The sequence below is a fragment of the Nothobranchius furzeri genome, chromosome 8, assembly GCF_043380555.1.
Source record: "Nothobranchius furzeri strain GRZ-AD chromosome 8, NfurGRZ-RIMD1, whole genome shotgun sequence".
NCBI lineage: Eukaryota > Metazoa > Chordata > Actinopteri > Cyprinodontiformes > Nothobranchiidae > Nothobranchius > Nothobranchius furzeri.
Window position 1 is genome coordinate 63,126,098 of NC_091748.1, and position 26,938 is coordinate 63,153,035.

At 41.8% G+C, this 26,938-nt stretch overlaps 2 protein-coding genes across 3 annotated transcripts; both read left to right on the forward strand.

Annotated features, from left to right (window-relative positions):
- Window positions 1-73: 73 nt before the first annotated feature.
- On the forward strand, window positions 74-7,894 carry LOC107392764 (alkaline phosphatase). Its single transcript, XM_015970733.3, has 11 exons — window positions 74-207; window positions 509-625; window positions 2,473-2,588; window positions 3,792-3,966; window positions 4,092-4,264; window positions 4,431-4,562; window positions 4,679-4,748; window positions 4,979-5,113; window positions 6,588-6,779; window positions 6,889-7,005; window positions 7,287-7,894. Exons 1-11 carry the CDS (start codon window positions 96-98, stop codon window positions 7,544-7,546), a joined length of 1,599 nt encoding a protein of 532 aa, XP_015826219.3. The 5' UTR covers window positions 74-95; the 3' UTR covers window positions 7,547-7,894.
- A 4,214-nt stretch (window positions 7,895-12,108) lies between these two features.
- On the forward strand, window positions 12,109-25,944 carry LOC107392765 (uncharacterized). Of its 2 annotated transcripts, XM_015970735.3 has the most exons (9): window positions 12,109-12,494; window positions 13,177-13,329; window positions 13,418-13,523; window positions 13,719-13,842; window positions 14,013-16,268; window positions 17,029-17,200; window positions 17,291-17,453; window positions 21,115-21,247; window positions 24,409-25,944. In XM_015970735.3, exons 1-9 carry the CDS (start codon window positions 12,430-12,432, stop codon window positions 24,573-24,575), a joined length of 3,339 nt encoding a protein of 1,112 aa, XP_015826221.3. In that variant the 5' UTR covers window positions 12,109-12,429; the 3' UTR covers window positions 24,576-25,944. The 2 variants fall into 2 exon arrangements, with proteins under 2 accessions (XP_015826221.3, XP_015826222.3); XM_015970736.3 differs by lacking the exon at window positions 21,115-21,247 and having other exon boundaries at window positions 24,409-24,497.
- Window positions 25,945-26,938: the final 994 nt, after the last annotated feature.

Consider the following 26,938-nt stretch of genomic DNA (forward strand, 5'->3'; position numbering starts at 1 on the left):
TATTATTGTCAAAGCGATGAAGCTTTCTGTCTCCATCATATCTCCATGTGCCCTTTGCTCCTGCTGTAGTTATAAAGTAACTTCAGCATGAGCTCATGCACATTTTACTAAATTCCCGTGTAACCAACACAATGGCTAACACACTTAATCCTGTTTTTATTGGATTATTCATGTTGATCTCAGCAAATTTGACTTTTTGCATTTCAGGTGAGAATCTCATTAATTTTCTTGTGCTGTTCAGTATCAGGATAAACTATTTTGTTGCTTTTAGATGAGAGGATATTAAAGAAAATGCTAAGACAGCCGAGGCCTCTACACACATTTGTGTGGTTGATCCTTGTGTGGATAAATTGACTTTCCAAGGAAAAAAAAAGCTGACATTTTTCCTTTACCCCTGTAATTCCCATTAACATGCTATTATCCACTTCTGGATTATTTACCTTCACAAACACACTATCAGGTCTCTTCTGGTTGCTACCATCTTCACATGTTTATGTCTTGGTTGTAGAAGAGGAGCTCCATGCTAGCTACTGGAACAACAAAGGGAAGCAGGCTCTTCACACTGCCCTGAATAATCAGCCTAATGTGCGCCGAGCCAAGAACCTCATCCTTTTCCTGGGGGATGGTGAGTCTTTCCTACCATCAAAGAGATTTTCAAATGTCGAGGATCTCGCTCCTAACTTCAGTTCATGTAGTTATAAAGAAGCCAGCTGGCCTTGAAAGTGGAAATCTTGAACAAAATGATTCCAACAATTATGTGTACATGGGAAAGTGAAGCCTTACAAAGTGAAAAGAGGTTAAACAATAGTTTGGATTTAATGCGAAACATTTTTTCAAATATTTTGACATTCCTGGGTAAGAGTTATGAATAAGTACAATCGTATCAAAGATAGCGTCCGCTCTGGTTTTCAAGTCTTTTTAAAAGGTGTGGAACACTGCAAATCCATTTTTAATGATTATTTCTGATTACAATGGGTCACTCAGAGTTTTTCATGCAGGCTGAACATGAAAATAGTCTCCTACACCTATCTCCTGCATTAGCTTTTGAAACGCTAGGTTTTAAAAATCCGACAGGACCAGACTTGACCCCAGGATACAACATGCAATGTCAAATTAATGATTTCTAAAAAAAATATTACATGAAGGATTGGGAGATCCTCAGCGCATAATCCAGTCACCAGTTGGTGCTCCACAGCAAAGAACAATGACGTAAAAAAAAAGGCAAAAAGAAGACTGGAGCACTCAAAGTGACAGCATGTTTAATAGGTGCAAGCACAAATGACTAGCGTTTCGACACCCACTTGTGTCTTCGACAGAGTCAATATTAACAGTACATGAACTTTTGTGACACTTTGGACACTGGAGCAGTTTTCGGACAACAGGAACACTCTGGGTCTTAGCTGTGCCTGTACTAGCAGTTAGCTCATCAGTCCTGTAAAACCAAAAATATGAAACAGAAACTGTTCAAGAAAGTAGGAGGTAAGATATTTATTTGAAACACTGACACACTTCAAAAGACCCCCAAAATGTATTTTACGGATAGAAAAACCCAAGTACAGCAGTTCACAAAAAGGATTTGAAGTATTCTAAATATTGATAAAGTCACACTAAATAAAGTGTATTTTTCTAAAACAAAACACTTCCCCACCAATCTCATTTAAACAAAAATAACCAACGTTTTCTTATCCCAGTTAAACATGCTAAAGGTCAGCCTCAACCCTTGCTTATTGCCTTCGACATTTCTGATGATATATTCTCAGTGGCGTGTCCAGATCTTTTAAAATGGGGTGGCCCAGATGAGGCACTACTTTGTGCATGGGTGGCTCCAATGGTTATGCTTTTATTTTATTTTATTTTTATTTATTTTATCCCAAGACTTTTGTGGACAATGGAATGCCTATTTAAAGGGAATTCAGTGTGGTGGCACCTGGGGTGGCCAATCAGATTCCAAGGGTGGCATTTGCTACCCCACACCACTCCCTGGACACGCCCCTGTACATTCTGTGCAAATGAGGATCCTCCTTTGGCCAGTGATGTCAACAAACGACAGATTCGCAGCAGGATTATGGAGTCATCCACTCCCATCTGAAAACACGCTGAAGACAGCACGCTGAAGTCTTTATCAGTGTCTAAGATTGATCAGTAACATTAATTACCCTGTTATTGGCTTGTTTACAGCAACAAATCACAAAGTTCTTTTTGGGAATGACCCGGTGGCAATGTTATGACAAGGAAATTACATATATCAGTTACTTGTTATCACATTTCCAACTGTATGAAAGAGTAATCTCTTGGCAGATGTGATTAATACTGCACAAACCTGTTTTTAATGGTTGTGTCTTTGTCAGAAAAGGTAGTTAAAATACATTATTTCCAATATTTGTGATTGCTAACAACTCAGATTTCTTTTACTGCCATCAAACTAGTCTTGACTTTCACAATCATGTATATTTTCTGTCCATCTTGTGGCAGGTATGGGTGTTCCGACGGTGACTGCTGCTAGGATCCTGAAAGGTCAACTGGCAGGAAAATCTGGAGAGGAAAGCAGTTTGGTTATGGATACTTTCCCTTACCTGGCTCTATCAAAGGTCAGCTTACTCTGACTCCACATACAGACTGCTTGTTTTAACAAAAACTATTTAATTATGATGAAAACCAATTATATAAAGGAAAACAACAACCTGTTCTTTTTTGTTTATTTGAACTAAACTGAGTCAGAAAAGGGTAGAATGCCTTCTCCAGGTCAGTGATGATGTCCTGTCCCAAGTGAAGGACTCTAAGTATCTCAGGGTCTTGTTCACAAGTGAGAAAAAAATGGAGCATGAGATCTGTAGGTGGAATGGTGCTGCATCAGCAGTGATGCGGGCGTTGTACCAGCGTGTCGTGCTGAAGAGAGAGCTGAGCTGAAAGTCAAAGCTCTCAGTTGACCAGTCGATCTACAGTCCTTCCCTAACCTATGGCCTTGAGCTTTGGGTAGTGACTGAATCATGGATTCAAGCAGTCGAAATGAGTTTTCTCTGCAGGGTGGCCGGGCTCTTCCTTTAGAGTCAGGGTGAGAAGCTCGGTCATCTGGCAAGGGTTCGGAGTAGACCCGCTACTCCTCCACATTGAGAGGAGCCAGTTGAGGTGGCTTGGGCATCTTAGGATGTCTCCTGGACGCCTCCCTGGTGAGGTTTTCCGAGAATGTCCAACCGGGAGGAGACCTATAGGAAGACCCATGACACGTTGGAGGGACTATGTCTCTCAGCTGGCCAGGGAATGCCTTGGGATTCCCCCAGAGGAGCTGGCCCAAGTGGCTGTGGAGAGGGAAGTCTGGGCCTCTCTGCTTAGGCTGCTGCCCCTGCGACCTCAGATAAGCGGATGAAAATTGACAAATGGATAAACTAAACCTGAGTCTCAGGTTGGGGCGACAGTGGCACAGGAATAAAGTGCTCGCCCTGTAATTTGAAGGCTGCAGGTTCGAGCCTCGCTCAGTTAGTCGCTGTTGTTGTGTCTTTGGGCAACACAATTAACCCCTCTTGCCTGCTGGTGGTGGTCAGAGGGACAGGTGGTGCCGGTGCTCGGCAGCCTCACCTCCGTCAGTGCGCCCCCGGGAAGCTGTGGCTACACTTAGCTCATCTCCACCAGCGTGAGAATGTGTGTGTAAATGGGTGAATGACTGATTGTGTTGTAAAGCACCTTGGGGGGTTCCAGGCCATAAGTTTGATGCAGGCGTACAGTGTAATTCTTGAATGCTGCCAAACACTTGTGACAAGTTGATGCAACTGTATCTGACATGTTGGTCCCTGCAGACGTACAACGTGGACCAGCAGATGCCCGACAGTGCTGGCACTGCAACAGCGTATTTATGTGGTGTGAAAGCCAACTACGGCACCATTGGTGTCACTGCTTCCACTCCACGGAAGAACTGTAAAGCTGCTCATGGTAATCAGGTGGAATCTGTTCTGCACCGTGCCAAAAAATCAGGTAGGTGCCCCGATAAACAAAGCAAGTACAGAAAGTTTCACACACCATTTTCTCCAGAAATGTTTTATAAGAGCTCTTGATCATGTTCTATGTTTAGAATCTGACAAATGTCGTATTTTTCTAAGGAAAGTCCGTTGGTATTGTCACAACGACTAGAGTGCAGCATGCCTCCCCATCGGCAAACTACGCTCATTCTGCTGACAGAGAATGGTACTCTGATGCTGATCTCACCACCGAAGCTGTCAAAAATGGCTGCCGTGACATCGCCTATCAGCTGGTTCACAACACAGAGATTGATGTACGCATCTATAAATTTATCTAATACTTCTATTGCATGGCCTCTTATGGTCAATTAAAGTAAATAAACATTTTCAAAGTTGAGGAAGTAGATACAGGTATAAAAGGGAAATCACAAAAATGAGATGAGTAAGAAAAAAAAGCTTTTGTCATTTTATTCACTGCAGGTCATTCTTGGTGGAGGTCGTCGGTACATGCTTCCCAGAACAGCTTCAGACCCAGAGTACCCAGCTGAGAAAGGCGATCGAAAGGATGGAAAAGACCTTATTGTAGAGTGGGCAAAAATGAAAACGGGGAAGGTCATTTACGTTTGTTGTTTACATCAAGGTTATTATTCATACATAAACGTATTGTGCTTTAGCGCGTATTAAAAATTATTTTTGCGTATTTGTTCATTACTGTTAACACACTACAGGTCGCAAAATATGTCTGGAACAAGACTGATTTTGATGCTGTTGATCCTCGACACACAGACTTCCTGTTGGGTAAGAACCGTTCTCACATCACCGCGTACTCATGACGGTAATAAGGGTCAACTCTTTAAACTGTGATTACATTTGTGATCACGCAAAGTACAATTTTCACTGAATAGATGTTTTAATGAAATTGCTTCATTAATCAAGTTACTCTTGAACTAAAATGTATTTTATTAGTATGTATCTAGTATGTAGTAGTATGTAGAGACGAAACTAAAGCAAACCGATTTTGCATTTAGGTCTGTTTGAACCCAAAGACTGCCGCTATGAGCTGGAAAGAGATCCGGTCATGGACCCTTCTCTTACAGAAATGACGGAAAAGGCAATTAAGATTCTCAGCAAGAATCCTAAAGGATTTTTTCTGTTTGTGGAAGATAAGTATATTTCATATAAATTCAATTCAGTTTATTTATATAGCGTCAAACTACGCCAAGAGTCGTCTCAAGGCACTTCACAAAATGCAGCTCAGTTCAATAAGGCAATCAGTAAAAAGTTTCAGCAGATTGCAATTTACAGCAATCCTCATACTAAGCAAGCATGTCAACAGTGGGGAGGAAAACTCCCTTTTAACAGGAAGAAACCTCCAGAGGATCCTGGCTCAGTATAAAGCCTAATTTATACGTCTCCGTCTGCGTTGGGATGGACACACGCAACGCCCTTATGCGTTGAAGCAAGAGCCCTCTGATGGGTTTTGCAGAGGAAAACAGAGACATGCTCCAAATTTTAACTAAAAGAGACTGAGTTCGCAAGCTTGTGATTGGTCAGGATGCTGCTTCCTGTTTTCATTCGTCAACAGCACCGTCTTTGCCGCTTCAAAAATAAAGAGATATTTAGCGGCAGACACGTAACAGATGAAGAATGCATCACGGAAAAAGTCTGAAAATATGAACGTTCATTCACCCGCGACTGGAGTACAAAGTTATGCAGCAAGCCTTTTATTTGTGAACAGAAAAGACAAGAAACGTGAGTTTAGAGGTAGGTGCAGATCGCATAAAGAGGTGTGTGGGGGGGGGGGGGGGGGGGGGGGGGAAGGACATATTTGTCAGTGTTTAAAAGTCTCTGAAATATATTAAAACAATGTAAACTCAATAGTAAATACACTATTGTTGCCCGGATATGTGACTGTAATGGTGACAGGATACCTCAGAATAGCGCTCCGCCCTCTGTTTTCCTGGCAGGGAATTGTTTTGCGACAATCCCCATCTGACGGAGAAGCCTGAGAGCAAAACGTCTCTGTCAATGCGTGTGTCTCTCCCTCGCGGAGCTGACGGAGAAGTATAAATTAGGCCATCCGCCACGACTCACTGGGGATGGAGAGGACAGAGCAGACACACCACGCCCCAACCCCCCCCCCCCCCCCCCCCAACCCCAACCCCCCCCCCCACCCCCCACCCCCCCCACCACCACCACCACCACACACACACACACACACACACACACACACACACACACACACACAACATGTACTGTATTCCAAGTATTTTTTCAATGGCTAAATTGTGATTTCTAAGCAGACATTTTATTAAGTAACAAATTAACTTTATTAATCTTCATTTGGCTGAATCTATAATTAATTCAACAGATAAACTAGTACTAGCACATTCTATGATAAAGACAGTAAAATGTTATTTCTATGCATATCATTCATTACATATACTGCTTTTAAATATATTGTGAAAATGTGATCAAATACAACACGGCCCAGGGGTGAGATCATTTAGGTTGCGTTGGGTCTTTTATCACTTTTGCTTGATTCGTCAATTTGTAGTACACTACAAAATAATTATAATTCACTCAGAAGTGAGTTAGATTTTAAATAGTCAATTTTCTTGTTTTTGTTCATTTTAAGGGGGAGAATTGACCATGGTCACCATGATGGGAAGGCCAAAAAAGCGCTCCATGAAGCTGTGGAGTTTGACCGTGCAATTGGACGAGCAGCTGAACTCACCAGTGAACTAGACACCCTGACAGTAGCTACTGCCGACCACTCCCATGTCTTTGCTTTTGGGGGACATTCTGCCAGAGGAAACTCTGTTTTTGGTAAAATGCATTTTTTTTTTTAGAAAATTACCGTGAAGAAAACATGTGAAACAAATGTTAGGATGTGTACATAATTTTTGTGGAAACCAATTTGTGCTGTTATTCACAGGGGTGTCACGCGGTAAAGCTGATGACAAAAAGCACTTCACCACTGCTGTGTATGGGAATGGACCAGGATATCAGATCATCAACGGGACTCGGCCTGATGTGAATGAGACCATTTCATGTAAGTGAACCAGGACACTGATCTTTTGTGTAACAGCTCCCTTCCAATGGCCCAATGGGATACAATTTGCACATGCACGACAGAAAAGCTTTCAAACAGGATTTAGACAATAAAGGAACTCATACGTGATCATTGTTATGACCAAACATTTTGGGTATACAGCCAAGTCACCATGTGAAATTTTCAAGTCAATAACAAATCATGTGCTTTTACTCTCCTTTTCAGCAGTTAATGATCCACAAATCTCTAGTAAATCTAACTCTGTCCCACTTTTCCACCAGCAACAAAGGACTACCGACAACAGGCTCCTGTCCCGATCGACTCAGAGACCCATGGAATAGAGGATGTGGCAATCTTCGCCAAAGGGCCGATGTCTCACCTCTTCCACGGGGTTCAGGAACAGAGCTACATTGCACATGCCATGGCTTTTGCTGCCTGTGTCGAACCTTATGAAAGCTGCAATCTCAGTGACCATGCCGGGGCATTTTACCCCAGTCTCCTTCTTCTTCTAACAGGCGTTTTCATGACCCTCTCTGCCTAAGATTGTTGGCCAAGTTATGAAATAGCTCATTTTGTCTTTGTTTTTAAATTATAATATTGAAGCATGAAAGTGTTGTGTGTGTGTGTGCTCTGTTCAGTCATTTGTATGTGTTCAAACAGCACTGTGGTAAAAAAAAAGATTTGCTTTTATAATGACCCAATTTAAACACTCTAGTAAACTTAGAATTTCAAAATAGAAATTATTGAAATATAGACATTTATATAAATATGTTAAACTCTGCTATCCCTGATGGATTAGTGATGTGTTCCTCATTATGCTGTCAGTATGTTAGAAGCTAAGACAAGCTCATGCCTCCAGAGAATAAACGTAGAGAAAATGAAAGAATGAGTGGGTTGTGAACAGATGTGTGGTTTTTCATTGCTGATTTATGAGACCTATATTTGACCCAGTTGTGGGAATAATCCAAAAGCTGAAGAGCAATTTTTTTCTATATTCTTTGAAGTCTCTCAGATTGTCTTTCTTCTTTTTGTCATTTATAAAGGCTGTTGGGAGATCGTAGTCCCAATTTTTAGCATTTCATGTCTAGTTTGAATCAATATTGCATCTTTATTCCAGGAATTGTGTCACTTAAAAAAATGTATTTAAAATACTTATGATATGGCAGAAGAATTATTGTTATTTTATTAGAAATAATTTTTATTATTGTGACCTAAAGGGGGGGTATTTCATCCTGAAGCCCATAAGTAAACTTGCAAAGAATGACAGAGTCGTGTCGAACAGATTTAACAACAGATTTATTAATTCAGCAATTAATGAGATGAGAAACACATAAAAGGTCTTCTCATGAGGTGAAAACAGTTAGGACGTATGTTTACTGGAAACCAGTGGATAAAACAGTAATACAATTCCTCAGCACTGGTCCCTTGAAGCTATTTATCATCACAGGAACAGCATCTCTTCCAAACAAAAATAAATGACGGAACCAATACCAAATATTTCAGTTAGTGCAGCTGCACCTAAACACAACCTAATCCAAATTCTTCTCAAGCCGAGCCCCTTTAGCTCTCGCATCGTCACATTCCAGTTGAAAGTTACTAATCTTGGGCATGAATCCAGTGTTTTCCTCCTCTGACAGCATAGAAATCTAGACAGAGAGTAGCCAAAGTAAAATGATTTTTCTCTGCATGCCGTCCTAGCCACGCACCTATCAGCGAATGGAACAGGCGGGACAAGACAAGAAAAGAACCAATCAGAGTTCGGAGCCGGCCACTGTTTGAACAAGCTACCGCTAACCAGACACCAAATAATGATATTAATGCAGATAAAAGTTATATCTAAAGGGAGAAAATGTCCACGACTTGGAGTAAAAGCAGTAGATGTGATGATCTGAAAAGTATTTGCTTGGTGAATATCCGGGGTATTCCCTTGTTGTAAAAGTGTACGGTGTTTGTAGTGAACGGGTCGGTAGATGGGGTGCTGGACCTCAGCAAGCTGAATTGAACCATGAAGCAGCGCGCCGCGCATCTGGTATTTTTGTGTCGCTGTTACGGCCGTTATGATCAACTTTTGGTGTTAAACTCTGATAGTCATAATCACACAGTGGTGAAATTCATCTCCGCATTTGACCCATCCCCATGGAGGAGAGCACTGAGCTGTGCTCACCGGGTGGGAAGTTCTAGGTGAAGCATTAGGGTGTCCCACTTTGATCAATCAGTCTAATAAAAACTCTAATAAATACACCAGAAAATGATTCGTACCTTTAGTTTACCTCTGCATTGCTAGAATAATTAATTTTAATGTTTTCATGGTATGATGTCATTTCCTGTCATGTTTATAAATATTATACATTATACAGATTTGTTTATTTAAGTTATTTTTGAGAGGCACAGTTTTAAACTGTCAGTGTTCATTTTGGTATTGTCGAACAGTGATTGTTATTAGGGATGTGTACTGGTGAAATAATGGCGATAAGATATGTATCACCATACAGGGGAGCCGGTTATGTCACGATATATTGTGATACATTCAGTCAGACAATATTAGCAATTTTTTATACTGAATTTATTGTAGGAAAATTCAATGAACAGTCCAAAATGATACTTAACATGTTTAAAATGATGTATCTGAACCATAACAGAGGTATTTATATTACAATGGTGGATACAAAATTCAATGCACACTGCTGCCAACTAGAGGTCAGCATTTGAATTGCACAAAAAGGAAAGAAAATACACAAATGTTTGCATGTAAATTCTTCCAAAAATTAGATACACGGCTTTTGAATATCAATATAATATTGCAGGAAAAAAATCACGATTTATTGTGATATCGACATTTTTGATACATGGCTTTTGAAAATCTATATAATATTGCTGGAAAAAATATCACAATATATTGCTATATCAATATTTTCTCACATCCTTAATTGTTATTATATGAATTATAAATAAAAAGTTTTATTGATCCAATGTGTGAAATGTGAATCATACATATTTATTTACAGTTTCAGGTGTAGTTATATTTTCCTTTATACAAGTTGAAGATAATTACATCAAAAGAAAAATACATATATTTTTGTCAACTAAAATATCTTTCTATTTGTCGACTAACAGATAGAGATACTTAAGTTCTTTATTTAGAAAAAGGATCTGTTTGCGTCTCTGTCAACAGTGTATGGCGGACCGTCTCATTGACTGACATCCATAGTGGTGAGTATGTCATGTGGAGACAGTTTGAAAGACCACCACAGATTCTACCCGACAACCAAGCTCTGTCTATAGGTCATGGCCAGACTATATATTCGCATATATAAGTAACATATATAAGATAACTCACCATGCTTCTTCTGACACACAAGCAAAAACACTTTTGTGACAGTCCTTAAGTTGTATCACCAACTTCCTGTGCAGTTCCATGTGGTTCACTTTACAGATCCATTCATGTCACCTTTAGCAAGTCTCTGCTTGCCTCTTTCTGGACTAGTACCTCTTGATGTTGCTCACTTTGATGAGCTGTGGCTGAAGATAGATGGAACAAAGCCAGGATGAGGTCCTTATTTGGTTTTCTTACAAAGTAGCCTTCAAAAATAAATGACTGTATGAAGTAAAAACGTATACTCATGTATAAGTTTAGGTAAATGCAGGTATGTGTAATTTGTATAGTTGAATGGTGTGAGCAAGTCTATTGTGTGAGTGGATTGTGCATGGGGGAGAGATATAGGAGTGTGTGCGCGCATGCGTTGGTGCATGTGTGAGTAGTTGTAGATGAGGCCTCGTGAAACACACTTCACCCAAACTGAATTGACGGATTTTTTCCATTTAGGATGTCACCAAGCAGAACAAGTTTGTATTGATTTGCAGTGAATCGTCCCAAACTAATAAAATGCATATTAACAGCGTTTCTGAGCCACCTGATCCTCTCACTCCAGAGGTCAAGAGTTCATTTATTTTCCTCTCCATGTTACCTTTCTTGTGTCTGTGGCCGGTTAATTAAATGATTATTGATCTGCACTTGTAAAGCACCTTCCAAAGTCAGAGGGCTCCAATGCGATTTACACTACAGCGAATCATTCATCCATTCACATGCTGGTGGTAATGAGCTACAATATAGCCACAGCTGCCCTTTGGATACGCTGACGGAGATGAGGCTGCAGTAAAAATGTGAAATTTTCATTGGTTGTCAATAATCATCAAATATAAAATAAACATTTGAAATATCAGTCTGTGTATAATTAATTAATCTTGTTTACAAGTTTCACTTTTTGAATGGAATAACTGAAATAAATCAACTTTGTCATGACACATAATTTTATGATCAGCACCTATGGGTCATTTTTGCTTCAACTGATCAGACTTTAATCAGTGGGTAACCAACTTCTGCAGAACTAGAATAGAATAGAATGGAATAGAATATACTTTATTGACCCACAGAGGGGAATTTCACTTCCAATGACATGCCAAACATTTAACTATTGAATCGCGGAAAAAAGGGAAACAACTTGTATTTTATTCTCAAATAAATTATATATTTGATTTGATATTTAAGTGAATAATAAAACCTAAAGTATATTATAGGAAAACAAAAAAGTGTTTTCTAAATTGACCCGGATGTCTCTGACTGTCATCATGTAAACACAGAGGAACATGACTGATCTGGGTCGTTCGGAGCTCAAGCACCGCCAGTGTTGCTCACAATAACAACCTAACCTCTTTTTTTTAATCCTTCTATCAAACAGTCAGACATACAAATATGGTAAATAATAATAAAAAAAGATGGAACCTAACCTCTTCAGATTTGAAAACTCGAGTGGAGATGACGCGGCAGAGCGGGGCGGACTATGCTGTCACTGTGTTGGTCTACTGACACCTGCTGGATCTTGAATAACATTGCAGGCAACCTAACTGGGAGACATAACCACTGATTCAACCAGCTATAAAATTAATTAATTTTATTTCATATTGTACAGTGCATAATTTAATACACTGATCCAAGTTTTCACACGTTAACACGGGTCGTTGGCAGCAAATTTAAACCAGAAGTTTCGGATGGAAAGTCTCGCCTGATTGGTTGATAATCGTCCAATCATAGCCGCCTCTGGGCGGGTCTTCCGCTTGTTTCCCTTGGAGGGAAGTTCGACCAAAATAGCTTGTCAAGAACCGTGAATAAACTTTAAATTTGATATTATTTATAGATTTCAACCTTCATTGAACATTTCAGATGTTGAATATTAGTTTTCACACGCGGCTAACTGTTTAGAAAAAGTTTAGAAATAGTGCGTAAGCGATGGAAAGTCGCTTACGTAGTATAGCTCCTTTAGCTGACCTCAACTTTTCTCCGATCGATTGTTGGCCATAAACTGAGCTAGACGATGTATCTGCCGGGTGGTAGATTAGATTAATAGATTAAGAGACTAGTAAGTGACCATGGATCGCAACAAGAGGAGGCTGGCAAGTCAGTTGTGTGCCGCGGTGAACGGCGGAGATCCCAGGTAGAGATCGAGCCCGTTTCTCTTTGTTTGGTCCAGACATGTCCTGTAGAAACAGAAGAGACGACCACGCGATGAGTTTTTACGTTTGCTTCTGAAACCAGATTATCCGGTTACTTGTTTATCTTTGGTAAATTTTAAGTATTATAAAATGTAGTAATTCGAACATTTCAGTCATAAATTAAATTGATCTGTCCTCTTGTTCGTCGTGTTTCCTGTTTATGGGTATACTTTAAACCCACAAAAGCGTGCTTATTATATCTCGTTTTCATGTAATATTCAGCACGTGAAACTAGTCTAAAAGTATTTTGTGGTAAAATAATTCCCAGTGTGAGCCAGATTGAAAAGCTCGTGTTGTTTCAGAGAACCAGTGAGACTCAGTGATTTTATATGAGTGGCATCTGTTTATAAATCTGTGCAAAGAATGCAGAAGAGTTATAACTTTGTTTCTGTCTGTGTCATGAGAACAAAGACAGGTGTAATAGCGGTCTGTGTTATTCAGGTTAAAAAGCTTCTCCAATGTTTACAAACACGTGCCTGTGGTACTCTTGAGTATTTCTATGAAAAATCAAAATACTCAGATGATGTGTCAGTGTAGTCTGACTGACATATTTTAATTATACACTCGGTTACAGAAGATCGGAACTGCCTACTGTAAAAGTAATGCATCTCCATTTTTGTGCAGATCTGTGCAGAACCTTCTTTCAAAAGGTGCCAGCCCTGACCTGGTGGGAAGTAAAGGTGTTGCTGCAATACACTTAGCTGTTGGAAAAGAAACAGAGAAGAATATACGATGCTTGAAAATGCTGCTGCAACATGGAGCAGATCCCAATGTCAGGTATATTAACAAGCACATACAAACCTTTTTATGCGATTCATTTTTCTGTAGCAATAAATAGTGAACACAGTTCATGTTTTTATTTCAGGTCATCTGAAGGCCTGACTCCACTTCATGTCGCTGCACTTTGGGGATGTTATCAAAATCTGAAGCTGCTGCTAATAAATGGAGGGGATCCTAATATTAAAGATAATGTACGGTTGCATTTTACGTTTCTCTCCTTAAACAATGTGTTCTTACGTCCCACGTAACCGCAGAACTTTTCATGTGTCATTAATTCGGAATAATTCTTGTGTGTTTGTTCTTTAAGTTATAGCCCTCACATAAGTCAAGATCACAGATGATGCAAGCATTATTTTTACTCTCGCTGCATCTGTTTGCTTATGCAGGAGGGGAGCACACCCGGGGAGTTAGCAGAGCAGCAGGAAAATCGAAAATGTGCCCATCTCCTTGAGGAATACCTGAGCAGCTCAGATGGCATTGAAGAGGCAGGCGTGCCTCGGTTTCAATACTGTGAGAAAATTTCCTTGAAATGTTTTTTTGTCCATGTCAGATAAACAAAACACACATTTCCCAACAGAAGACTTAATTACATAAAAGTCCCAGGTCTCACAAGTTATAGCTACATATTTATGCACTTCAGAGGTCTCGTTTATCACTATTCCTGTTTGTTATGTCCACAGCTGTGTACTCTGACCAGACGGATGTGTCCAGCTATCCGGAATCTAACTGCAGCTTTAGCGATTTTGGTGAAGCTCCAATGAGCAGCACAAGGCTGTCATTGCTCTCCAACCTTTCAAGCATTAGCAGAATATCAAATTACAAAGGCTCATCATTTAACAGCTCGACTGATGCTTCCATGCTTTGCAGCACTCGTCTCTCTGCAGTTGCCAAGCCACTTCCCAATGAAACACTTTCGTGCAGAGAAGGGATTTTTCCAACAAAAGCAAATGAATCAACAGCTAATGGCACGGTTTTTCCTCCTGAGCTTCCCTCTGGGCGAGTGAGGCCGAAGAGTGTGAGCTTCAGAAACATAGATGATATTTTCCCTGTTTTCAGTCCTGAACAGAAACAGAAGATCACCGGCGAAGACAGCACTTTGCCCTTTAACTTGTCTGAGTACTCTGACTTTCTAGATTCAGAGCGCCTGGTCACTGTTCTACCCAAACAAGGCCTTGATGTCACATCACCAGATCACGCCTATGTCTTCTGCAGGGGAAGCAGCGAGAACACGGCGGATAACTTGGACAAGACTGTTGTTAGTCACTGTGCTTCTGATGGAAGCGATGGTGAACTGGAAGGGCAAAATGACAAAGAGCATCAAGTGAATGCAGATGAACAACCAGCACTTTCCCAGGCCGCCAGCAGCAGCGGGACCGGAAGTAGTGATTATAGCAGCTGTGAGAGCGACCATTATGCCAGCTGCCTGGAGGCCACAGTGCACTCTGGGCGTCTTCTGTTTCCTGTTGTAGGGGAGGATTCTGCTGGGGCAGAATCTGACAGAAGAACTAACCAAGTTCTGGAATCTAGTAATGATTTCCCTGAAGAAGCCAAGGTGGATTCAAAATCTGAAACTGTTGAGCCTTTATCTAGGTCGCTTAATAACCTGAACTTGTCTGAGGAAAAACACGCAAAGAACGGTCAGTTTGATTGTAGCAGTGGTTCCGTCACATGTAAGGAAGAGACCCTCGAACCGGAAGCCGATGTCAGATCTGAATCGGAAGAAAACGCTGAACTTTCTTTTACGCCCGGCTCTTTTGTGACCGGCAGGACGCGCTCTAGATTAAGTCGTTGCTCGACGAGAGAGGGCAGAACCCCTGAGAGCGTGTTTGCCACGTCTTCTTTGTTCGAGGACACCCTTCCAACACCGGTGCGTACACTTCGTCACACGCCCAGGTCTCAGAGCAGCGGACACTGTCACAGCTCACGTCACACACCGAGTTATGGATCAGAGCACTTAGGAGGAAGTAGAGGAGGAGCCTATCTGCCCTCAGAGAGCCAAGACTCACAGTCCAGCACATGTGGATCAAGTAGTAGCCAACTCGACACACTCATCCTGCCCAAGAACGTACCTGGTTCTGTCGAGGAGTCACAGACTTTGAATGACACGATTATACTGGAAAAGAACCCGGATTATTCAGTTGATGCTTATGAAAAAAATCTTGCTGAGATCATTCTTGCAATGCGAGGACAGGACAAAGGGCTTTCTGGGGATGGGGAGTTTCTGACTGATGATCTGACTAGTGCGGACGATGCAGCTGCAAATGAAAATGTTGCTTCTGCTAAAGAACATACAAGTGACCTCATTAACGAAGATCTCTGGATGTCTGAGAGGAGCACCTCTCTGTCAGAATCTGCATCATCTTCATCCTCTTCCAGCTATTTTTCTCCAAGGAGATCCAGAGAGAACTCCGACCCTGCCTGTACTCCAGGAACAGGATGCACCCCGAGGTACAGTATGAGTAAGCTGCTGAGCAACCATCGTCCACAGCGCCCGGCTGACCTGTCATTCACCCCCGGTGGCCGTCCACTCATCCAGGACCTGGACGAACCAGTGGAATACCTTTACACAGACACGGAGCAGGGACACAAACTCATTGAGACACACGTCCCACCAACAGCAGACACCACCAGCAGCGGGGAGGAGACCGTCTTCTACGACTGGGCTTGTTTGCAGGCTGAAATAAAAGGCAGCAGAGAAAAAGAGAACCAACAATCTGAGAGAGTAGCTCAGGAGGAGAAAAATAAAAACCCTGGAGATGGTTTGTTACCAGAAATCAGAGGGATAACTGACAAGGAGCTGAGACTGAGGTTGGTGGAGCTGGGAGAGAGTCCAGGTCCTATTAGCAGCCGAACCAGGCCCACCTACATGAAAAGGCTCCGTCGCCTGCTGCAGGAGTCCAACTTACTCAAGAAGCAGCTGGATCAACCACAAATTGGTGAAATACAGAATAATCACAGTAACATTAAAGCAGTAATCCAGAGTTTAACTCCGAGGACACCATCTAAACACGAAAAAACTTATTGCTCCTTAAAGCGAAACTCCTGATTATTTATTTTATCTGATGGCACCATCTAGTGGCTGATTAACGTATCCCACCAAGCCGCGGTTTTCACAGCCATATTTACAGCTGGAAGCCATGGCTCTCATTGAATACGCACCTCTAGCTGGCTAACACGTGTAGTTTTACAGTTGTTCTCACGTTATGCTGTTCATTCATTATGTTTGTATGTTTAAAAGACTTACTTATCCATAAGACATTTTGCCAACTCTGCATAGGCATGTCCATAAATGCTTGCTCTGTGATTGACGTGTACATGAGTGAACGTTTAAGGCTATTGGCTAATGCTGAGCAGTGCTCAATTCAAATTGCAATAGCTCTATGGGATGGGGGATGGGTTTAGTAAAACTAAACAACACTGTACTGATTATTGCCTATCACGGTACAGACTGAGACGATCAGTTTCATGGATTTCTAACGAAACCCACGCATAATTTCTGAAAGAGAGAAAGCTCAGGATTGCTGCTTTAATGAGAAAAATAGTCTTTAACTGTAATTGTTTGCCAAGTAAATGAACATTTGTTATATTATCAGCTTTAGTTCTCTAGAAAATCTAAATGAGAGACAGGCTCATTGTGAGTAGATTAGCACCAATACTGATGCAGCCTACTCCTTAATCTGTTATTTTTGAATGAAGCTGATTTAGGTTACACTCCAGAGCTGCGTCTGGTCCTTCAGACTTTCCAGCTGCCCGATTCCCACAATGATGAGCAAGTTCTCAGCCAGGAGTTTGACCAGCCGGACCAGAACAGGAAGTGGAGGGAGGGCCTAATCAAATCTAGCTTTAACTATCTGCTGCTCGACCCCAGGTATTAACGGTTTGTAGGAAACAGAAATGAGAAAAAAAAAAACTACCAATGTTCTGTAATACAGAAAAATCTTTTTTTTCCCTTTTACAGAGTAACGAAGAACCTCCCTTTCCGCAGTCACTCCATGAGTCCCCATGAGTGTTTCCAGAGTTTTATTCATGCTATATTTTATGTGGGCAAAGGGAAACGCTCCCGCCCCTACAGTCACCTGTATGAGGCTTTAGAGTACTACACCGGAGACAAGATGGCCAAGGTGAGCCAGTGTTATTATACAATAACTTTAAAGGTTGAATATGGAACAGTTTATTTAAAAAGAAATATATATATATATATATATATATTATACATACATGGTCTTGATTTGGAAAAGGCTAGAATGCCTTCTCCGTGTCAGGGATGAGGTCCTGCCATAATTGGAGAAGTATCTCGGGGTCTTGTTCACGAGTGAGGGAAAGCTGGAGCGCAAGATCGATAGGCAGATTGGTGCTGCATCTGCAGTGATGCGGGCGTTGTACCGGTCTGTTGTAGTGAAGAGAGAGCTGAGTCAGAAGGCAAAGGTCTCGATTTACCGGTCGGTCTACGTTCCTACCCTCACCTATAGTCATGAGCTTTGGGTAGTGACCGAAAGAACGAGATCGCGGATACAAGCGGACGAAATGAGTTTTCTCTGCAGGGTGTCTCTGGGCTCTCCCTTAGAGATAGGGTGAGAAGCTCGGTCATCCGGGAGGGGCTCGGAGTAGATCCGCTGCTCCTCCACATCGAGAGGAGCCAGTTGAGGTGGCTCGGGCATCTGGTCAGGATGCCTCCTGGACGCCTCCCTGGTGAGGTTTTCTGAGCACGTCCAACCGGAAGGAGACCTAAAGGTAGACCCAGGACACGGTGGAGAGACTGTCTCTCACCTGGCCAGGGAACGCCTTGGGATTCCCCTGAAAGAGCTGGCCCAAGTGGCTGGAGAGAGGGAAGTCTGGGTCTCTTGACTTAGGCTGCTGTCCCCGTGACCCGACTCTGGATAAGCGGAAGAAAATGGATGGATGGATGGAAATATTTTTTAAAAATAATACTTCCATAGAGCGTTTAGAGGTGTGCAGAAAAAAAGTACACTATTTCCTTTAAAAGCTATATTTTAATTACAAAATAATATTTTCAGTGGCTTAGTGGTAGAGTGCCCGCCCTGGGACTGGGTGATCGGGGTTCAAATCCCAGTCGGGTCATACCAAATTGGGATCCAATACCTCCCTGATTGACACTCAGCTATTAGGGGTTGGATTGGGGAAATAAACCATCAAATAGTTTCCGAGCTCAGGCACAGCTGCAGCTCATCGCTCTTCACGGGGATGGGTCAGATGTGGAGATGTAATTTCACCAGTGTGTGATGACTAATGGTACTTTTCATGTTAATAGAGCTCCGGGAGTTGACGTCACTTCTCCCGGCATGCAACAGTTCAAATCGAAACGGCGCCATCTTGGCATGCGGAAGCCGGCAGCTGGACTATTTGTTATTGACAGAAAACTCAATCAAACGGGAAATATGGTAGATTCCTGTTGTGCCCCAGGATGCAGAACAGATGCGGACGACATAAGGAATGAGCCATCTACAGGATTCCCCAAGATCCGGAGCGCCGCAAACGTTGGATCATTGTAATAAAACGCGCTAGTGACCGGGCGAAAATGAAGCTGTGGGATCCCGAGAGTAAAGGTTTTCACTTATGCAGCGACCGCTTCATATAAGGTACTTAAACCAACGTTTCCTCAACTGTGTATGGTATTTATTTTAAATGCTTTTATTATGATTCTTAGTGGGCTTCCTAAACTTATTTTGGCGTGGCTTTTTCTGTCTTATTACTCACAGCAGCAAGTAAACATCACGTAAAACGTTGCCTCGTGAGTTCTGCGTGCTGCCGTTTCCGTGTTTTATGATCACAGCAATTAACCGGCTAAGCTGTATTTAATTTTTAAGCAATGGTTGATCAATTGTCAGATCACACATAAAAAGCACTTTGGATTGCTATTATCGGTCTCACCGAGACTACTTACGTGTAAATCTGTTATTTGTCCGTCCATCCATCCATTTTCATCCGCGTATCCGGAGTCGGGTTGCGGGGGCAGTAGCGTGACTTCCCTCTCCCCAGCCGCCGGAGCCAGCTCCTCCGGGTAAATCCCAAGGGGTTCCCCGGCCAGGTCCGTTGTTGTGCCGGTAAGAAGCCCGCTCTGACAGCTTCTGGCGTCGGAGCGGGCAGTAGAGTCGAGAGTCCCAGACCTTCTCCCCAGCTCCTCCGGCCGGGGGAATCCCAAGGGGTTCCCCCGGCCAGGTCCGGTGTTGTGCCGGTAAGAAGTCTGCTCCGACAGCTTCTGGCGTTTTTAAAAAGTATCCCAGGGGCACGGTAAGGGTCGGAGATGTTCAGTCTATTTAATTTCTGACTATATAAACGATTTCTTCTGTTTTAAAGTGTGAAGTAAACTCCGACGAAGTAAAATCCAAGCGGATCCCGTTCATGTTCATGGTTACATCCGTGTTTGTTTACCTTTTTTGCATGCCAAAATGGCGTCCACTAACTGAGAGTCACGTGGGGTCCGGAGCTCTATGGCACTGAGTTAATGTCTACATCTACCAGCCAATAGAGGGCACCATTGCAGGTTGCCAAATACGGTAAATGATCCTCTCGGCCTAGCGAGGCTGGCAATGTGAAAGATGGCTGACTCAACAAGTCATGCAGCTGCTTCTGAGCCCAGAAGATGTACTAAAGTTAAATACTGTTGTAAGTAAACGTATTAGTAGCAATGAGCCCTTACCCTGTACGATTCGCCACTGGACATGGTGCGGGCTGGTCACTTTATGTATCAGCAGCGAACCTGGCATCCTGACGGTTGGAAACTTTGTTCTGTTGTTGCAACTACAACCTCCACACACTAGATGGTAAATGGCCTGTATTTGATATAGCGCCTTCTAGAGTCCTAGATCCCCCCCAAGGCGCTTTACAACACAATCAGTCGTTCACCCTTTCACACACACATTCACACACTGGTGATGATGAGCTACATTGTAGCCACAGCTGGTCTGGGGCACGCTGACAGAGGCGAGACTGCCGTACACAGGCGCCACCGGTCCCTCCGACCACCAGCAGGCAAGGTGGGTTAACCTGTTCAACCCTAACGCCCCCCAGTTGGGGGCCTCTACAGTTTCATGTCCCAAACATCTACAACTAATTTCCCTCTGGGATTAATAAAGTATCTTTGAATTGAATTGAACAGTCCACATTCTCCAAACACAACTAAAACCACAGTCAAACAGCCCAGATGGGAAACAAGGCCATTTTAAATTGTAATAAATTAAGATACAATGATATTTGAACTTTATTTTAGAAGAGCATCTGGCCTTCAGTGGTGACTGGTGGAAAAAAAACGTGAACAAATTAAGTTGAGGACCCCTGGAATAAATAAAGCAATTGACTACATTTCCTAAATGGAATTTGAACTCACAACCTCCATCCTGTCAGCACTTTCACGCAGGGCAGCTCTTCTAGAATAAAGTTCAAGTATTGTTTTTTCTTAATGTATCAAAAACCAAAAATTGCTTTGTTTACAATCTTAACAGTTTTGATTGTAGCTGCTTGAGGAATGCAAACAATCACTGACACGTGGGACATGAAACTCCAAAGGTCCCCAATTGGGAGGCGCCAGGGCCCAAAGAAAAAAGGCCTAAGACCTAAAGGGTTAAGTGTCTAGCCCAAGGACACAGTGACAGACTGAGCAAGGCTCGAACCTGCAACCTTCCAATTACGGGGCGAGCACTCAGCTCCTGTGCCACCGTCGCCCTTAGATGCCGCTACGGTCATCGTGATCCATATTCAACCTTTAACTGAGCTATAAAGAAGAAAATCTGTTTGAAGAAGCTGAGCGTTGTTTCCCGGTGACAGAAACTTTTCCCAAAAGTGAAGCACATCCTCCAGGTGTGGAGTGCCGGACATGGAGTCATCTCTCTGCATTGCTTCCAGAATGTCATTCCGGTAGAAGCCTACACCAGAGAGGCCTGCATGGTAGAGGCCATCGGTGAGTCACTAATATAGGCTTATCGTGGTGAACCCAATAAAAACTGTCTTAGATGCTTCCTGCCAGGTCTGCTGTCATGCTGAAGTTCTTAGCTATTAATGAAGTCATAAAACCTTTGAGAGAATCCATCAGAGGTAAAAAAATTTATGTTTTCTCTGTATTTTTTCTAATTTTAGACAGTTTTGAAAACAATCTGTTGTCAGTTTTGTTATTTAGACAAAAAAAATGTTTCCTTTAGAACTGCTTAGTAATGAAAAAACTATCTAAATTCCTCGTACTTGGGTAAATTTTGACACATTGAGGTTCAAAACACCCAGAGTTCACATTTGAAGAAGACTGCAGACACCTATTTTCATGAGTAGGTGGCAGAAGTGTAAGACCAAAATGACTTTGATCGTATTAGAATAAATTTAGACTGCCACCAGCTAATTGACATTTGTCTTTACTTAATGGATCGGCAAAACACGGCGGAAGCTCAACCGTTCAAGCTGGGAGTCTGTGTGCGTCTTCAGGAGCTCCCAAGAACTGCAGGGTATGCATAGTGGTGATGTTTAGAAGGTTTCAGCATCAAAACCATGTTGGGTTAAAGCTGCCCTGCATAGTGCTGCAGAGAGCGCACCATGTGGCCATTTCAGGAACTGCAGTCACCAAAATGCCATGAGGTTCAAGCCTATTCATCATAATTTACCAAATTATTTCTCTATATTATTTACTTCAGCCTTAAAGGTGCATTATGTAGAAATGAAGTGAAAGTGACATCCTGTGGTAAAATTTGGTTTCTGTAACACTTTTTAAACAACTCTGGAGATTTGTGCCGGCTGTCGTCAAATTACAATTGTTGCGCTGCAGTATTAGCTCGCAGGAGACACGGCACCCCCACACTCACTGATGGGGAACAGCAGTTACGTCCCTCCTTCCTTTGTTTTAACAGGAGAAAATCTGACAATCCTGCAGCCCGCTGGATATGAAAACTGTTTCAGTAGAACCTTTCTTCCAAAATGACTGAAACATTGGACTCCTGGGATTTTCTCACTGTAAATTCTCACTATATTCTTACATACTGCACCTTTAAACTGAAGTAACAGAAAAAGATGTGTTTGGGGTGAGATGGTGGAAGGAGTAGCTGATGATAGCGGGTAGGTTAGTAGGGGGGCTGGGGGCAGAGCAAAATACCATGCCCTTTAAACCCATAAAGGTCATGATGACATGATTTTAGCTGCGGCGCCCTGTATTTGGTAGCTAGGCCTTCAGTGCCAGTTTACTGACCTCATATGATGTTACAACGGTTCTGGAGAGTCCCAGAACAACATTCCCCCCACCCCACCTGTCGGAAATTCCCCAGGCTGCGGGAACATCCAGCCTGCTTTAACAGGACCAGTACAGCCACTTCTAATTTAGAGTTTTTCTGGTCATTCTGTAATCAGAATTTCTGATAATATATTTGTCCGTCTTCAAACGTCAGCTATCCACATCTTCGCAGTGCCGCCCCTCCTGATACACCGGACTCGCGCTCAATGAGGGGCCACATTTTTCGCACAAGGCGTTCTTGGAGCGCACCGGGGGGGGGGGGGGGGGGGGGGGGGGGGGGTCTGCGTAATTTTGAGGTTACGCATGGATGTTTGTTCAATCTGTTCAATAACTGAATATAGGGAATGGCATTTTGTGTATTAAGGGAATACCATTGTGACAAAAAGAAACCCAGTTAACAGTTTAAAATCACTTCTCTACAGCCGCAACTGCACCACTACGGGCCGCAGTTCATGATCAACAGCTAAAATATGAAATTATTAATTTGATTTTATGTGTAAATATAATTAGTTACACTCACTAAAGTTGCTGATTATTTATAGACAAAAACCATCCTCCTCTCTGCACAGGAAGGCTTCCATAACTTTGTCATAGAGCTGTCTCTGTGTTGTACTTCCATCAGTTAGTCCTTTTCTACGCCCATAGCAGCCAAGGCTGAGATAAACTAGCAGCAGGGTTGGGCAGATTCTCGTAATGATGTCCATTTTCTCTGGAAAAAGTCTGTCTTGAAAATAGAACAGAAATAATCCAAATCGGTCTTCTTCTCCGTTAGCCACCCGGTTTGCTATCTGTTGACCAGTGATGATTTAGGGCCACTAATAGCACCCAAACTCGCGCTTGAGAGGAGGAGCGACCTGGGATGGGTGCATAGAACCTGGCAGGAATTAACAGCTCAGTGGTCCGCTGTTGGGTGCTCAATGGGAGCCGGGAGGAGCGGCCTGAGTCAGAAGCAGAGAACCAGGCATGAATTTCTGCTGGTTTCATCTTCAAATATGTCTCCAGCTGCTGGCTTAGCTTATCTAGCAGCTAACTGAAGGAAAACATGGCCTCCTTGTGAACGCGCGTACACCAGGCTCATGCTCCCACAAGGCGGTACCGGCTCAAGCCCTTTCAAAACAAGGGGCCTATGCCCCCCCTTCTCTTTGCACCCAGTGTTGGTGCCTCAGCTGCTTCGGTTGGCCTGCTGCATTCGGCGGATGGCTCCTGTGGTGGCATTTCCTTGCCCTACCATATCTGGGTCATCTGAACTCAGCTCAATAAAAGTTTTACGGATGTTCTTAAATGGATGTGTGTACAGGAGTTGGGGTGGGGAGTCTGGTGTGACTGTGTCAATGGCTTTAACTGGTGTGGGAGGGATAGGAATGGGGGTTATGTAGGGTCGTTTTAATCTGTAAAGCACTTTGAGTTGCACTTTTTCTAGGAAAAGCGCATTATAAATAAAGTTTGATTGATAGAAATGTTTACATGCATTTGTGGGCAAAAAGTACTAGATTGAATCGTTTGGTCAGGTGGTGAAAAACTGGATACAGATTTTAAAAACAGGTTTATTTTAACTAAAATATTAGATAATGCTGCTTTAATTGGCGACTCTGTATTGTCACTAGGTTGTATGTCCTGCTTCTCTCTATGTGTCCCTGGCGACCAATCCAGGGAGTCCTCTCGCCCGGTGACATCTGGAGATGTGGTTTGGATAATGAACAAATGCATGAATGGTTGGACTTCTCTATTCAGCGATGCTAACGTTTTCTTTAAACTCCAACATGTATTATTCCATGATTTATAACTCTCTAGCATTAGAAAACTCATAATGCTTTTCATATGTCATATACTAAATGATAGTTTCCTCATCACAGGGTTAAAGATGCTCACCAATCAGAAGCGCGGGGATTTCTACGGAGTTGTGTCCCACTGGGATTTGAAAAGGAAACGGAAGCTCGGCGTTCATCTGTTGTACCGAGCCATGCAGATCTTCCTTGCTGAGGGTGAGAGGCAGCTCCGTCCAGCAGACATCAGGGTGTAACCCCCCACACACACACACAGTTTAAGGGAGATGCCACTACTTTACAATAAAAATCGTTTGTTGGTCAGAACTCAGTAAATACAGATAAAATGATAAAATGCGGCATCAGAGATGGGGAATATCTACATTTTTAATTACCACATAAACAGACAAAATGTGAATTTTTTTAAGATCCCGCATGTAGATAAGACATCTTCATAGGTGTAATTGATGATGTCAAATATTTTTCCAACCAATGATTTATTTATCAACTACATTTTTCTGCATCAGGCTTTCTGCCCATTCCATGTTTTTACACAAAGTAATGTTTAGCTGATGTTTTGATATGATAAAAAAGTGCTTAAGGAAATGTTGAAGAATATCCCTGGGTCCAGAAATTGAAGGAGAAAACTGATTTAGGTTTCCTAAGTAGGTTCATAATCCAGCACTCGTACGTCAGATTAATGAAATCATGACTCGACTCGCGTTCAAATACAACTTAATTTAGCTAAAATGTGATTTGACTTGTTTACATCGCTCCTTTTGGTTTGTTCTTGTTTAAAAAGTCAGGAGTCAATGTGATGATGTGTAATGCTATTACTGCGTTTAGGTCTTTTAGAAAGTTTGAGTAAAAGCAGAATATTTTAAACTAGATCAGCAGATTTTCCAGTTAAGTAGCCAGACGAGTTTGTTTTTTCCGCTCTTGTGTTGTAGTGTGCAGGATGTGTAGCTTGCCTGCTGTATATATGGGAGGTTACAGCTGTTATCTGTTGTCATAATCTCCATAATTTTGTCATCTCATTTACCACACATCAGTGACCTGAGCAGGGAGCAACCAAAGAGCTCATTATCCCCACGGGGAACCACGATGGATGAGCTGTCCCATATCACAAATAAGGCATTACTACTGAAACACGCAGCTTTGTGTTTTAGAAAATATGTTGTTTTTAAATCCAAGCTGCTAGATTTTAAGCTAAAGTTTGTGATTTATCACAAGTCAAACACTTAATTACAGAGCGTAGAAGTCTGTAATGATGTCTTTTGTTGTCCTAAAATGTCAGTTTTTGATTTGTCTTTTATACCTGTAAAAATAAAGCTCACGAATTCATACTTTTAAACAAAAATTCCCATCTTCATCTTGGCATTTATAAAAAATATTGACTGTTTTTTATTGTACTATTTGTTAATATCACTGTGTTTTTCTACCATGTATTTGATTATTTGTTTTTTTGTACAATGTAAATATAGAGTAAATGTAAAATTCAAACAAATATCTGCTGAGCTACAGTCCTTTTCTTTGGGCTCCCTCTAGTGGACGAAAGATGTCATTCAGATCTACTGAACTGGTTCGCGATTACCACCATCATTAAAAAAAAAAGAAATACTGTAATTTGTGTTTTTAATCAGCTTCTTTATTTTAATACAAATTATTTCAGTTAAAAATAATGTTATTTTATTACAATGGCCACACACAAATGTTTAAATTACTGTTAATGTGACTCATTTAGCGCCATTTGCAGTTTCTTGGTAATCCATTCTTACAGGCATCATCATCATCATCCGTTCCTTGAATCCGCTATCAATCCTACAGCTCACTGACCTGAATCACACTTTCACATATCTGATAGTTGCTAATCATCTTTAGTAGCAGCTTTTCCATTTATTCATTCCACATCTGACTTCTCGGAAATCAAAATCTGAAAATGTGCAATGGCATGCAAAAAAAATAAAAATAAAATAAAAAAGAGAACCTTGGCCTTTCTTACAAATAAAAAGGCCCAAACTTTTTCTTTGAAAACTTGTATTAGTAAAAACAACTGCTCTTTGCTGGTTTTAATTCTGAATCTGCACCTTTTGGTTTCTCATTGAATCACCAAGAAGGTACTTTTGTGTTGGGATGGTGCGGCGTTCTTTTTCAAAATACAAAAGTCTACTGACCCAACACACTTTTAAAATAATTTCAGTAATAAAAAAATACACATTTAGCATCTAGGTTATAAAATATACTAAAAATTCACAAAGAATATATTTCAGCTCTTTTATAGTTTATGCTATATATCCATCTACATTTATACATATTTAATAGTGGTTGTTTTTAAAAGTAGTTTTGTTTTTAAACTACACACGCACACACACACACAAAACTGAATTTAAAGTTCCACCCATTTAAAAACATTACAGAACCACTTGCATAAATAGAGCATCAAATAGGTAAAACATTAAGATTAAAGTCCCATTTAGTCGTCTCACACACACACACAGGTGTGTGGTGAAATTTATTCTCTGCATTTGACCCATCCCCTGGGGGAGCGGTGAGCTGCAGACAAGCCGCGCTCGGGAACTATTTGGTGGTTTAACCCCCAATCCAACCCCTTAATGCTGAG

What these genes read in the sequence shown, in the direction of transcription:
- LOC107392765 (XM_015970735.3), top strand. Translation starts at nt 12,430, where the DNA reads ATGGATCGCAACAAGAGGAGGCTGGCAAGTCAGTTGTGTGCCGCGGTG. An exon ending in TATCTGCTGCTCGACCCCAG is followed by an intron (nt 17,201 to 17,290) that starts GTATTAACGGTT and finishes TCCCTTTTACAG; the next exon opens with AGTAACGAAGAACCTCCCTT. An exon ending in CTGCATGGTAGAGGCCATCG is followed by an intron (nt 21,248 to 24,408) that starts GTGAGTCACTAA and finishes TCCTCATCACAG; the next exon opens with GGTTAAAGATGCTCACCAAT.
- LOC107392764 (XM_015970733.3), top strand. Translation starts at nt 96, where the DNA reads ATGCACATTTTACTAAATTCCCGTGTAACCAACACAATGGCTAACACA. An exon ending in CAAAAATGAAAACGGGGAAG is followed by an intron (nt 4,563 to 4,678) that starts GTCATTTACGTT and finishes AACACACTACAG; the next exon opens with GTCGCAAAATATGTCTGGAA. An exon ending in CAGAGGAAACTCTGTTTTTG is followed by an intron (nt 6,780 to 6,888) that starts GTAAAATGCATT and finishes TGTTATTCACAG; the next exon opens with GGGTGTCACGCGGTAAAGCT.